Genomic DNA, 13,769 nt, shown 5'->3' on the forward strand with positions numbered 1-13,769 from the left:
GCAGATCCAGTTACATTGCCAACATATCTCAGTTTGCTGCCTATCATTGCATTCGGAAGGCCACTGAGGCCTGGTACAAATGGAATGGAGACTTCATAGTCTCCTGGCTAAACAGAGAGAAGCAGGAGTGGCATGTGGCTTTGCAAGGACAGTGGTTCTCAATGATGCACAGAGCTATCAGCTGCACACATGTGACTCTGTGCATGTCACATCTCAATGGGAGGGATGTAACACAATCTTAAGAGGTACCACGCCCTGACCGTGCAGTTGGTGGTGATGTATTTCCACCCTGGTAACAGTCACAATGTTTTAATCCTGCCCCTCAGCTGTTCCCGTCATCTTCAAACCACCACATTGAACCAGAGGGTGGCTGCTCAGCGATAGGGGCTAACGCTCTACTAATGATTCCTCTCCCTAGACCACTCAGGGGCAGCCCTCCAGTATTCCCCAGTACATACCTGAAGATTTCTGTTGGTCTGCTGCATCCTGCATAACCTGGCCACAAAGTGGGCACAGTCATCGCCGCCAAGGATTTGGTCAAGAACTCAGGAGGTGGAGGAAGTCCAGGAAGCGAAGATGACACGCGGGATTGCTCCAAACGGGCTGTCCATGAGCACCTCATCAGGCTCTGGTTTTCCATCCCTTTATCAATGCGTCTTCTGGGGCAAAATCCTGAAAGAAAAGACACCACAACGAAACAATTCTATAACAATGCTACCCAACAACATTTCCAATAATACATACAAAACAGAACAATTCACTTGTGTTTTCCTTTAATGCATGTTGTGTGACGCCTTTGTCTGGCCTCGTGCTCCTACACAATGCTACCCCAGTGGCTGCAGCAAGAGCTGGCGGAAATTTGATGACTCTCACTGGGAAAACTGCAGATGGCCTTGCAGGAAATCCTCAAGAAGCTCTGGGCCTGGAAGGTTTGGCTTTGGACTGTACCAACTCATCAAATGGAGCAGTAATCTGGATGGGCTGAGAGCCAACAACAAGGACCTGGTTGGACTGGCAGCGGCGGGAACACAAATGCTGTCATCTTTAGAGAAGGACAGCAGGTTTGTACTCCAAGGAGCTACCGCCACATCCCCAGGTGGTGCCTCAGCAATCCTAGTAATCTGCTGGAGCACAGATTGTTGGACTGCTGTAAGAACCTGCAAACCCCAGTTTGAGTCTGACTGCCCCCAATCTGGGCTTATACAACCACAAGCACAGATCTGATGACCACAGTCTGAGCTTCCATGGCAACACTCTACACTGGATGTTGCATCACAGCAAGTTGGCCACCACTTCCACGCTGGAAAGGATGAGCTCCACGCTCTCTGCAAAGCCCTATGCCAGGGTGGAATTGGCCTCATTCATGCTTCCTGACAGTGACAGGAGGCTCTGTGGCAGGCCTGCCAATGCACCAAGCATTTCAGTATGCCTTTTCCTGTGTGTTGCTGCACCAAACTTCTCATCTGTTGCCATTCCAACCTCTCCCTTTGGGGAGCTGGCATTTGTGTTATCCTTTCCCTTGGCTTGGCTGCAGCCATTCGTGGCCAGTGACTCACCCTGTAAGATATGTGCAGCCCTAGTGCCTGAGCTGGTGTCTGTGAGCATCAGTTCATGTGATGGTGCTTCTTCCTCAGAGATTTGCTCTTCCCTCTGGGTGTTCATCGATCCTCAGCACCAGTGGTTGATTAGACTGCAGTTTTTGGATATCGGAAAGCTTAATGGCCCAGAGAAGAGTTTGGGATGAGGGAAGCGAGAGCGTGGGTGGAAAACGATAGATACATGATTACATCATCTACAGTTTATACATCTTACCAGGTTGTGGGATGAGGGGATTTGAGAAGCTGCACAGGACAGGAACATACCATCATTCTGGGTGGCTTCAGCAACACCAATTGCCACAGCCTTGGTGACTTCCAAACCAATAATCCTGAGTACTGTCTTTTACAAGGACAGCCGTACATTTCCACTTTTGGTTCTTTGCTGCCATCCCCTCCTTTGTGCCACCTTATCCTGCAAGATGGAGGGCAGATTGTCAGTGAGTGCATTCAATGTGGGTGATGTGTCAATCATAGCTGAACAGCGGCAAGTAAATGGCTGCTGTGAGATGTTGGTGTGGCACTTGCAGCAATGGTTAATGTTTGAGGGTAGGATGGAGCATATGGTTTTTAGTCATGAGCCATGATTGCTAGAGATTGCTGAGGGGCGAGTGGTGGTGCATCGAACAATGTGTGAGGATGGTGGTGCTGTTGATAGGGAATGGCATTTGGAGTGGCATTCAGTGACCTTGACTACTCATGAAATTCTTCCAGGACTTTATGCAATTCCTCAGAGCCAGAGTTCCGGCATTGAGCTCTGTGTTTATCGGTTCACACTGCCTTTGTTATGAATGCCCGGAAGGCCTCCTGGCTTGCCTTGGAAAGGTGACCACTCTCCTGCACTAAGGCCTGCAGTGTGGTATCAGAGAACTTAAAAGCCCTCTCTCTGGTCTGCTGCTTCATTGCTCCAGTTTTTTTCTCACTCAGAGACTCTTCACCAGCCACTTCCAGCACCAACTGCTGCCAGAATTCACCTCCCCTTTAAGAGGTGTAGGCTTTAATTGGTGCCGGTATTGGACCAACCTGGGCCCCCTGCAGAGCGTATGGTCACTCAAGAGTGCATTTAGTGCTCTGCAGTGCACCAAAATCACGGAGATGAGCAGGCAGCATGAAGTTGGTATGTCATCAGGTGTGGAATAAGCAGGCAACGCTATCCCTGTCCCCTCTAATGCTTAACCAATTTTTAACACAGCATCTCTAACAGTGCAGTCTTTGAAATGAGGGTTTAACTCTCAACTTTTGACTTAGGCAGTGCAACAACTAAGCATGACTGAGTAACCTCCCAGGAAGATTATATACTGGGAGATCTTTTGTTTACATTGGTATTTTACTTACAGTTTAAATACATAGCAGGCTTCCATCAGACATTTATAATAGCATGTTGTACGCCTTTATACTTCACAGTTCAGACATACTTGAGGAAAAGAAACATGGGCTTTTATCTGGAGTCTATTTGGGGTAAATGTTTACTTTCTACTGCAAATTCACCAAAAATTCTAATTAGTGAAGAGGCATCAGAGATTAAGTTTGTTAGCATCCAAAAACAGGTGCAGGAATCAAGATGCTTAGTTAACTCATGCCCATTGATTATAACGCAGGCAGCACACCGAATTTGTGCTGTCTGCTCATTTCAATTATTCCAGCCTACAGCCACGCCCTAACTGCTGGATTCATCAGCAGGAGACAAATATCATGAAAGGCTAGCTACACTTAAAGCCAGCCTGAATTGCTTAATGCTACTCTGCACCTTTTAAGTGGGAGGGACATTGTGACTGGGGCAGGTGCGAGCAGGAACTGAAGCCATTCTGGGAGGCATTGAAGAATGGCACAACATGGGAGGGAGTGGGCTCAAGCTTTCTGCACACTTACACAGGAATCCTTCATGGAGCAGGAGGAAAGGAAGAGCAATGCCCTGTATCTGCAGAAGGCCAGGAGGCTCTCCACACACAGATCCAGAAGTCAATGGAAGCAGATGAACATCGTGGTCAATGTCAGGAGTCAGGCCCCGAAGACCTGGATGTGAAGTTGTTCACTTTGGCAGGAAGAATAAAAAAGCACAGCGCTGCTTGGGCAGAATGTTTAGGTCAGTGGGCAGGCGTGATCGGCGGGTCTGGGATTGGCAGGGGAATGGCCCCTGACCACGATTTCACGTTGGCTGGCCAATTAACAGCCAGCCAGCATGAAGCACGTGCTGAAATGCTGAAATGCTCAGCACTGCCAGGGTGGGGGGGGAGGTGGCGAGAGGAGGGCGGGCCCTTACGTCAGTGCGGGCATGGGTGTGGGCGAGCGCTGAATGAAAGCTCCCTGAAGGCATAGAGCTGCCTCAGGGAGCTGAAGACCTGAAAAATCAAAAATAAAGGTTTCAGAAGCTGAAAGTGTCCATGCATTGTTATGAATCACCCGAAAATTTAGCTACCAAAAATGCTATGCGCAGGAATTTATTTATATTTTATTTCATCACAGAAACCTCATCCCGCCCATGGATGAGGTTTGAAGAAAATGCAAAAGTCTCCTGGCCGATTTGCCCGTCCGCCAACCATAAGCTTGGAGGGAAAACATAAAATTAAAGACAATTGCAAATTTAATTACTTTAATTGGCCACTTAATTGTTAACGGGTGCACTTCTAACTTTTGTGCGTGCCCACCAACCGAAATACTGCCAGTGCGGGATGACATCAGGACACTCGCCCAACGTCATCTCGTGCGATTTCGCGTTCAATTGAGTCGGGCACGCACCTGCCTGCTGACCTAAAAATTCTGCCCTTAAGTGGAGACCAATGGCAGAATTCTGAGGTGCAGAGGGGTCTAGGTGTTCCAGTACATGAGTCACAAAAAGTTAGTATGCAGGTACAGCAAGTAATTAAGAAGGTTAATGGAATGCTACCCTTTATTATAAGAGGAATTGAACATTAAAGTAAGGATGTTATGCTTCAGTTATACAAGGAATCTTGAATACTGTGTGCAGTTTTGGTCTCCTCATTTGAGGAAGGATGTAAATACGTTGGAGGTGGTTCAGAGGAGGTTTACTAGATTGATACCTGGAATGAACAGGTTGTCTTATGAGGATGTGTTGGACAGACTGGGCTTGTGTCCACTGGAGTTTAGAAGAGTGAGGGGTGACTTGATTGACGTATATCAGATCCTGAACAGCATTGACAAGATGGATGTGGAAAGTATGTTTCCTCTTGTGGGTGACTCCAGAATTAGGGGCATTGTTTTAAAATTAGGGGTCGCTCTTTTAGGACAGAGATGAGAAATTTTTTCTCTCAGAGGGTTGTGTGACTTTGGAACTCTCTGCCTCAGAAGGGGTGGAGGCAGGGTCATTGAATACTTTTAAGACAGAGGTGGGTTGATTATTGTTTGGCAGGGGAATGCGGAATTTGAAACACAAACAGATCAGCCATGATCTTGTTGACTGGCGCAACAGGCTTGAGGAGCCTAATGGCCTACTCCAGCTCCTATTTCTTACGTTCTTATGATGCAGTGCTACAAGGCATTCAGTGACCGTGCATGAGTGTTCAAGCTCAGTGAATATAACTTCAAACCCAAAATCCTGCTAACTATCCCTCACCGAAGACACTGCTTAATTCACCACATCCTCACCACTCACCTACCAACAACCTATATTAATCAACATTCATGCTAATATTCATCGCCTCACCTCACCCTTACTGCTGCAAGTCTCACACCCACAACTCACAGCTTGCATACAGCGCCATCTATTCAACGGTGGTAGGCACATTACCCAAACACATTGCACCACACTCACTGACATACTTCCCTTTCTTGCAATGAAAGACAGCGCACAACTGGAGACACTTTAGGAATTTATCTGACCAGAAAGCAGAATTGCATTGAAAATTCCCAGGAAGCTTCTGAAACTTTATCTAGTGGTGAAAGTGTGCAGCGTAGGTGCGACTGAGTGCTTGTGATGCAAGCTGTTCACTTAATAATAGGAAATACTATTGAGGTGTCATCCTAGCTGTAAGATGTAGGTGTGATGTACAAATGAAGAGTACATGACCTGATAGCAATTTTATATATATGTGTAACATACACATTAAATGGCACTGCACACAAGGGCCAGAATTTTAACTGTTTGGAGGGGGATGGGGGAGTTCAGGAATGGATGCATCTGGAGGTCTGCAAAAGAACGCCACCTGGAGCTGCTGTATCTCTAATTTAAATATATAAATAGCCAATTAGTTGTGCCTTTAACCCAGAATTCTGGCTTTAACAGCCACTGCTCAGGTTTCTCAAGTTGTGTGGAACTCAGGGTCAACAGAGTAAGATGACAGTGGACAGCCATTGGCCAATGAAACTGACAGGCTAGAAAACCTGTAACTAGTGAAACTGCACAGCTACTACCCTGCTTGATCTGAGAGATTGCTTTCACTGCTTTACAGGTGATTTCCAACTTTTGGAAGTAATTTCACCTACCTTGGGCTTTGTCCACTTTGATCTGCACTTCCCTGCAGTCAGTTTTCACTGAAGCATGTGAGCAGCTTATGCAGCCATACCATAGCCCTCTAATGAGGAACAAAAGGAGCAGCTACATCAACACCAACAGCAGTAGAAGCTACATAAGCAGGAGCAACAACAACAGCAGGTACCTTCTCTATAGTCACAGCCACCCCACAGGACAGAGGGATGGACACAGAGCTCCAGCTCAAAGAAGGCACCAACCCAAGCACAGGGTTCACAGACAGAGGGTGAGCTTCCTTAGAAAAACAGAGAAACAGTGCCTCAGGAGGATGAGGCTTTCATGAAAGGTGGTCACTGACACCTGTAGCCTCCTGAAAGGAGACTTCCTTCCAAGTGGTAATGGCAATGGCTATCAAGATCACCACAGCCCTGAATTCCTTCATCTCTGTTCTAGGGATTTACTGGTGGCATCTGCAAAATTTCACAATCTGATGCCCTCAAATATATCTCCCAGCTGACCTGACCAGCCAAGGCTGCCACATATGTCTATTTTAGAACCGATGAGACCAGCCAGATGCAAAGGGTTCTTGAATTTGTTGCAGTGGTTGGATCTCAACAGGCCCAGTCTATTGATTAGTCCATTGACTACACACATGAGGCATGCAAGGCATCCTCATCAGGTTGGAGCGTTTATCAATCAGATAGGATTTAAGCCCATTAATGTTCAATTGATATGTGTCACTGGAAGGTTATCATACATGCCTCTGCAAGGTACCCTGGAGGCTGCCATGATTCCTTCATTCTGCACCAGTCTTATCTTCCACAGGACTTCACACCTCCAAGCAGTCAGCAGACAGCTCCTTGGAGACAAGGGATACCCTCTCAGGATGTGACTGGTGAAACCTATGAGGAGCCCTACTGCTGATGCACAAGAAGGGTACAACTGGAGACACATAAGCACAAAGTCACTCACTGAGCAATCCATTGGCTTGCTGGAGACTCAGTTGCCTGGACAGATCTGGTGGTGCCCTTCAGTTTGTACCAGCAAGAATCTCGAGAATGGTCATGGTCTGCTGTGCCTTGCAAAACACTGCTCTGTGAGGACTGGAGCTGCAGGGTGGGAAAGACCAGGACTGCTTCCTCAGAGGAAGAGGAGGAGCCTGATCTACCCAGGGTGCCTGCAGCTGCTCACCTCACTACATTCAGAAATTCCTCTACCTAAATCATATCCTTTCCTCATCATCTATTCTGGTCATACTATTTTCATGTCCCTTGGAAGACAGAAGGCAACAATGGAGATGAATGGACAATGGAAATTTGAAATAAAGTGAATGATTCGCTTACAATTTGGAAGAAAAAATAAACCATTGACATTTTTATAATCACTCAAGTGTATCTCCTTGTGCAAGTAAAAAGCTTTTCCTTTTCCTGTTACTTCTATTTGGTGCTACCCCTGTGGCTTCAGCATAGCAAAATGCAGGCTGCCCTCCCCTGCTCTGGAAGATGAGATACTTGTGGTCCATGTCCTCTGGGTTTTCAATCCCTTGAGGACCTTCCCCACCTACAACTGTACAGGGGCAGACTCGGTCTTCAAGGCATGAGGTAGCATGTAGGATTTTTACTGGGGGTGGGTTATGGCAAGCAAGGGATAAAGAAGGAAAAAGAAAGACCTGTATTATTTGTCTAGCATTTTTTGTGACAACCGGGCCTCTCAAGTGCTTTTCAGCCAATGAAATATTTTTGAAGTGTAGTCACTGTTGCAATGTAGGAAACATGGCAGCCAGTCGCACATATCAAACTCCCACAAAGAGTAATGTGATAATGACCAGATAATCTGTTTTTGTGACATTGATTGAGGGCTAACTCCCCAGCTCTTCCTCAATATAATGCCATTTGGATCTTTTATATCCACCCAAGCAGGATGATGGGGCCTCGGTTTTCTCATTCGAATTTCATTCAGAAAATGGTACTTCCGACAATGCAGTGCTCCCTCAGTGCTGCACTGGAATGTCAGCCTTGAGTTTTTGTGCTTGGAGTAGGACTTGAACCTGGAACCTTGTGACTCAGAGGTGAGAGTGCTGCCAACTGAGCCACAGCTGATGAGAAGGTCACCTTGACCAGTGCTCACTTCCATATGTCCTTTTTTCATTTTCCCACTCATAGACCACCTGCATTTCCCTCCTAATCAAAAGTTGGAAAGAACTTTGCTGCACTTTTCAGTCAGGTCTGAATGGCCAAAGTGAGGCTTCTCTCCATCTTGTTTAAGTGGCAGTGAGTGTGCAGGCCATTGGTCTGGGCCAGCATGCATTCGGTTACCTGTTGTGTCTGACGGCCAATGCAGGTGGCCACTCTTTCTATTGAGGTGGACGTCAGTTGCAAGTACCTGAGACATCATGGCACTCACGGAAGAGACAGAGACTTCCAATGTCTCTCCAATCATGTACAGTGCTCCTGGAAATATTGATAAAACCACACACATTTTCTATTGCTGCACCAGAGTGATTTGCTTCATGGGTAACCCCTGAGGCTCAGTATCTGTGTCCAGCTGAGCAGTGCCTGGAGGGTCCAATGTCCTCCAACAGGAACTCTCCATTGCTGCCCCTGTTTTCATCACCTGCTCCTGTTCATTTGTGATGTGCTTTTCACCATGTGACAACCTAGCTGTCTCCCTTGGAGTCTCCACCATGGTGTGTGTCTATGAGCTGGTGGTGGGTGCATGTGAATCTTGTGATGCCGCACTCTCAGAGTTCACAACCCCCCCTGAGGACTCTTTGGCCTCCTCCTGCTCCAGATCTTGTGTCACACTTAATGGGCTGGTGGGAGATGAAAAACATAATCAGGGAAAGGGTAAAAAGTTGCAATTGTGTAGGTGCTCACATTTCAGCTAGCGGTGACAGCAAATCAAAATTAGAGATTGTTATGTGCCAAGTGGCAGTGTGATATCTAATTCCTTCAAAAGATATCTGGGAGACCTGCATCTTTTCATTGTCAATGACTATACACTTCCCACTCTGCTGATCAGCATGGCCTCCTCCTTTGTGGTGGTTAGCGTGGCTATTACTGAAGTTCCCTGCCTGTTCCTGAAGTTCTGCACTCTGTTCTCCTGCAAGGAGAGAAAGCAGAGAGTGATGTGTGTGAGAAATGGATTATATGGAGAGGAGGGAAGGACAGCATTTGTAGAGGGTGAATGTGAGGCATGAGTGTGAGACGGCACTAAGATTAGGGTGAGTGAGAGTTTTAGCTGTTTAGGTGGGGATGTGAGAAGATGTGAGGAGAGAGAGGATTGAGTGGAGCTGTAGGTGTACTGGCCTGTGGAATATTTTGCAGGAAACTCAGAGTGAAGGGGTTGAATCGTTTGAAGGACTTCCGATAGTGCAAGACTCCCTCAATACTGCACTGAATCGTCAGCTGACATTGTGGCCTGAATTTTATCTTTGGCGGGCGCAGGAGTGGTCAGGAAATGTGTCCCCGACTGCGATCAGCAGCCGACCACGATTTCACGCTGGCTGGCCAATTAACAGCCAGCCAGTGTGAAACACGCGCTGAAAAGCTCAGCGCTGCCAAGGTGGGGGCAGGAAGAGGGCGGGTGATGATGCCTCCGCTGGCATGGGTGAGCGCTGCGAGACAGCTCCCTCAGGCAGCTGGAGACCTGAAACAGCTAAAATAAAGGTTTTAAAAGCAGAAAAAAATACCCATGCATCACAATCAATCATCTGAAAATATAGCTGATAAAAATGTTACCCACACATATTGATTATTATTTTATTGCATCACGGAAATCTCACACCGCCTTGAAGTCATAACTTTGTAAAAAGAAATCTTGTTAGAAAGAAAAAAGGATACATGACTTTTTAAGAAAATACATGTTGCTGTTAAATAGGAGCTCATTGACAGAAATCCATTGAATATTGCTATTCGTGTTTTATTTGGTTGGTTCCCTTGTGTTGGATAAATATACATATGAGTTTCCACAACATGTTATCTATTTATGCTATAGGTATAGACAAAAATATAAATAAGGAAATCTTGGAACTAAGAGTTGCTCAGTAAATAGTGATAAGAGTGACCCTGGCTCACCATGTGTCAAGGTAATATGACGTTCAGTAACAATCAATATCAGAGTTAATGTGCTCATTTCCTTCTTTTCCCCTGCTCAGGATGTGATGCAGGCAAATTGCACTTGAGTGCTGCCCTTATCAAGGTCTTTGAGCATCAGATTATGTTAGTCAGCAGCTTGGCCCAGCTGCGACATGCACAGGCCTGCCCTTTGCCCACTCTCAGTGGCGCTGCTGGGACAAGAGGGATGCTGGCTTTTTGATTGGCTGGCAGCTCTCGGAGGCAGAACTTCCTCTTCAATCGGAGTGGAAGTCCTACCTCAAGCCAATTAAAGGCCCAATGGCCATTAAATGGCTGCAGGGTGACTTGGCCAAGGGTAGACAGGCTTTACCCGATGTTTATGTCCTCACCCTTTTACTCCCCCACCCCTGCATAAAATTCACCCACAGTTTCCCCTGTGCAATACCTGAAAACTGAGCCTTCTGCAAGCCAAGCACAACAGAGATGAAAATCAATCCTTGTTTTTTGTCAACCTATATCAATGATTAATTAGCTAAGGTAGTTCAGGTGTACTCTCCACCATTTACAGGTTGTTACATTGTTTAGTACTGGATATTTTACTATGTGCATTATCTGAGGTGTAGCGTGATACTGTAATAACACAAATGAAAGAGAAATAGGTGTTGAGTTTTAAGTATTCAGAATTTTCTGCTTTGCTCACATCAGAGTGTAAACTAATTGTAAAAATTCTTTCTTAAGGGGAGAATTTTCACATCGGCGTATGAGAGCGGACCCCGCACGCCAACATGTAAAATGACTCGCGGTGACATCGGGATGCGTCCCGATGTCACCGCGCGTCATTCTGATCTTTCGTTCCTTAAGGTTGGCGGGCCTTCACATTTTTCAGGAAACCTCATCCACAGGAGGGATGAGGTTTCCTGAAGGGTTTATTAAATAAATAAATGTTTTTCACACAATTTGTAAACACGTCCCAGCTCATGTGACACTGTCACATGAGGGGACATGTCTAAATTATTTTATTTTTTCTTTATTTAAAACTATTATTTTGAACTTAATCTCCCTGAGGCAGCTCCGTGCCTCAGGGAGGCTTCTGCACTCCTTCGCATGCATGGGCGAAAGAGTGCAGGCCCCAACTCTCCCTCCTCCCCCCGCCCGCACAGGTAGCACACGTCACGCTGAGTGGGCCTTAATTGGCCCGCCTACGTAAAATGGCGGCACGCAGCTGATCGCGGGTGGCGATTGGCTCCACGCCCACCTGCGCCCGCTCCCGACCGGCCTGCCTGACAGGGAGAAAATTCTCCTCTAAGAGTATCTCATGCAATATACATCATTGTATTTTTGGTGAAAGCTCTATTATAAGCACAATTTTGTAAAATGTCCTTTTATTAGCTCTATTTCATTACTTCATGCACATCTTATGAAAAAATATGCCTTATTGATGCAAATAGGCAAATTAAATTCTACTCTGGAGTTTCAGTGCTTGTTAAATAAAATGAAGACTGTTTTCAGATCTTCCAGTTACCTCCTGTCCCCTCTTATATGATCTGACTCATAGATTTACATGACTGTACATAACACCGAAGTGGATTATAATCCAAGTCCTTTTTGGGACTATTCTGGATCAGGCATACTCCTTGGATGATTGCTCTCACTAAGGTTGAGAAAGACAGGCTGTTCCTGAAGGAAATGAACTACCAGAGAATATTAACATCCTCCAGATAGCCTGTTTAACAAGCTTTAGCTAGATTATAACAACCCAGATATTTTAAAGGCCCAGGCATTTCTCCTCAACAATGCACGTCTCTACTGAAGAGTGTTTGTAGATGGGTTTTCGAGTTTGGATACAGAAGATTATATGAGACAATGTACTTGCTGAATTATATAAAAGTTTATCAAAGAACTGAACATGCAATTCACTTTTAATAGTAATGACAGCATTGATAGTTCTAGGAAAAGTAAGCATAACCTTGTTTCTAATAGAGAATCCAAGTCCTATTATTGTTACAGAGAGATATTTAAGGTATCCATCAATATTTAAAATAGTTTTTACCTTAAATCCCCACATAGTCAAGGAAGATACCTCTATCCCAATTAAGGTGAGAACTATCATCATTACACTGCACAGCTATGCCTTTACCTTGAGTGACACTGGAGTGAATTCAACAAACCTAAAAATCCTACAGTGTGGTTCAATATTTATACCATAAAATAGCTGAACCAGTAGGAAGCTGGATAACATTCTTTGTTTTTGTCAACATCCATCATTTAATCAACATTCCTCAAGCAAACAGGATACTTAGAGGTTCAGACAGTGGCCACTACACTCAGTTTCCAGGATTTGGTTGATAAGCTATTTAGGGTCATCCTTAAGGTTATTCGTTGATAGATTGTGGTACCTTACAATTTATCAAGGCCTTGCTGAGATGATGTAGAGGCAAGCTCCTGTTTTTTTACAGAATTACCTTGTGTTAGAGGGTATACCATATTCTATGCTACAGGATGTTATTGCCCTTGAGCACAAAATTATGCCCAGTAATGTTTATAAACTTCTTAAAACTTTGTCTAGCAGATGAACTCTGCTTTTAATTTTTAATCCCTACTTCATAGGAGAATCTCACTATTTTAATCTTATAACTCCTTATTTATATCTAGATCCTCTTATAACTCTGTATTTATAGCTGCATTCCTTCACAACACATTACTACATAACATTTAATTCTTTAAATAATCACCAACCTACTTAAGAGTTAGATGGTCACTGATGTACCTGCTGAGTGCAGTAGAGCTGAAGAAAATTGGCATAGTTTGAAGCTAGTGTAGCAATTATTGATGTAACTGAGAGGACTGCTATGGAAAACTTTAGCCTAATATTTTCACAATATGCTCTACAGGTCATTTATCAGTGGTGTGGCTCAAAGTCCAACAAATATGAGCGTCTGAAGGCTGTCCAGGTCGCTACAGGCATTCGAGACAATGAAAGAAATGGAAGAGCACAACTTATCGTTGCTGATGAAGGTCAGGAGCCAAGTGCTATCATTCAGGTAAGAACTTCATTGGTCAGAGCACAATTTGTCTTTTTCGCTAAATGATAGTTGTAGAATATTAATATAATTGTTGCAGCATCAAGACCACTAAATTTTTATAATGAGGCTTATTATTGGTATCCACACTTCTAAGCATCACCCCCTACCCCCAGTTCAGCATGGGAGCAACATCACTGATTTAGCAACAGTATTTTATCGTGAACACCTGCCGTTAGCTGCCAAATTAATTGGAACCTGAACACAAGATAATAGACTATCTGTAAAGAGGAAACAAAATGCAGAAATAGAATCTCCTCAATAGAAAAGAATTTCAACAGAAAGCAATGCTAGTGTGAATTGGTAGCTAATTGTAGACAGACCATGAAGACATCTGCCCTTAAGAGGCAAGCAGTCTGTGAGCTTGAGCTAAAGCAGAAAAAATATTCAAAACAAAACCACAGGGTGTTAGTGGCTGATGGTTGATGTGTATATAAAGGCACTTGAGCAGGAAATAAGCTGAAATACTTTGTTGAACAATGGTTGGTAGAATCATTAAGTTTATACAATGTTATCACTTTATGATCAGAAAGACAAACAGAATATTGGATAAAACTAGTAAATAGTGAGTGACCGTAATGAGTCGAAGCAA

General features: G+C 44.7%; 1 protein-coding gene across 2 annotated transcripts in view; it reads left to right on the forward strand.

Annotated features, from left to right (window-relative positions):
• scin (scinderin) overlaps nt 1–13,769 on the forward strand; it is a 134,738-nt gene that overhangs the window by 34,578 nt on the left and 86,391 nt on the right. For both annotated transcript variants that reach the window (XR_013576197.1, XM_078538829.1), the window contains exon 4: nt 12,989–13,138. Coding sequence is in view for 1 of the 2 variants with exons in the window: in XM_078538829.1 (XP_078394955.1) it covers nt 12,989–13,138 (150 nt within the window). In the remaining variant the exon portion in view is untranslated. The remainder of the gene's footprint in view (nt 1–12,988; nt 13,139–13,769) is intronic.

This window comes from Cetorhinus maximus, chromosome 3 (assembly GCF_964194155.1).
Source record: "Cetorhinus maximus chromosome 3, sCetMax3.hap1.1, whole genome shotgun sequence".
Lineage (NCBI taxonomy): Eukaryota > Metazoa > Chordata > Chondrichthyes > Lamniformes > Cetorhinidae > Cetorhinus > Cetorhinus maximus.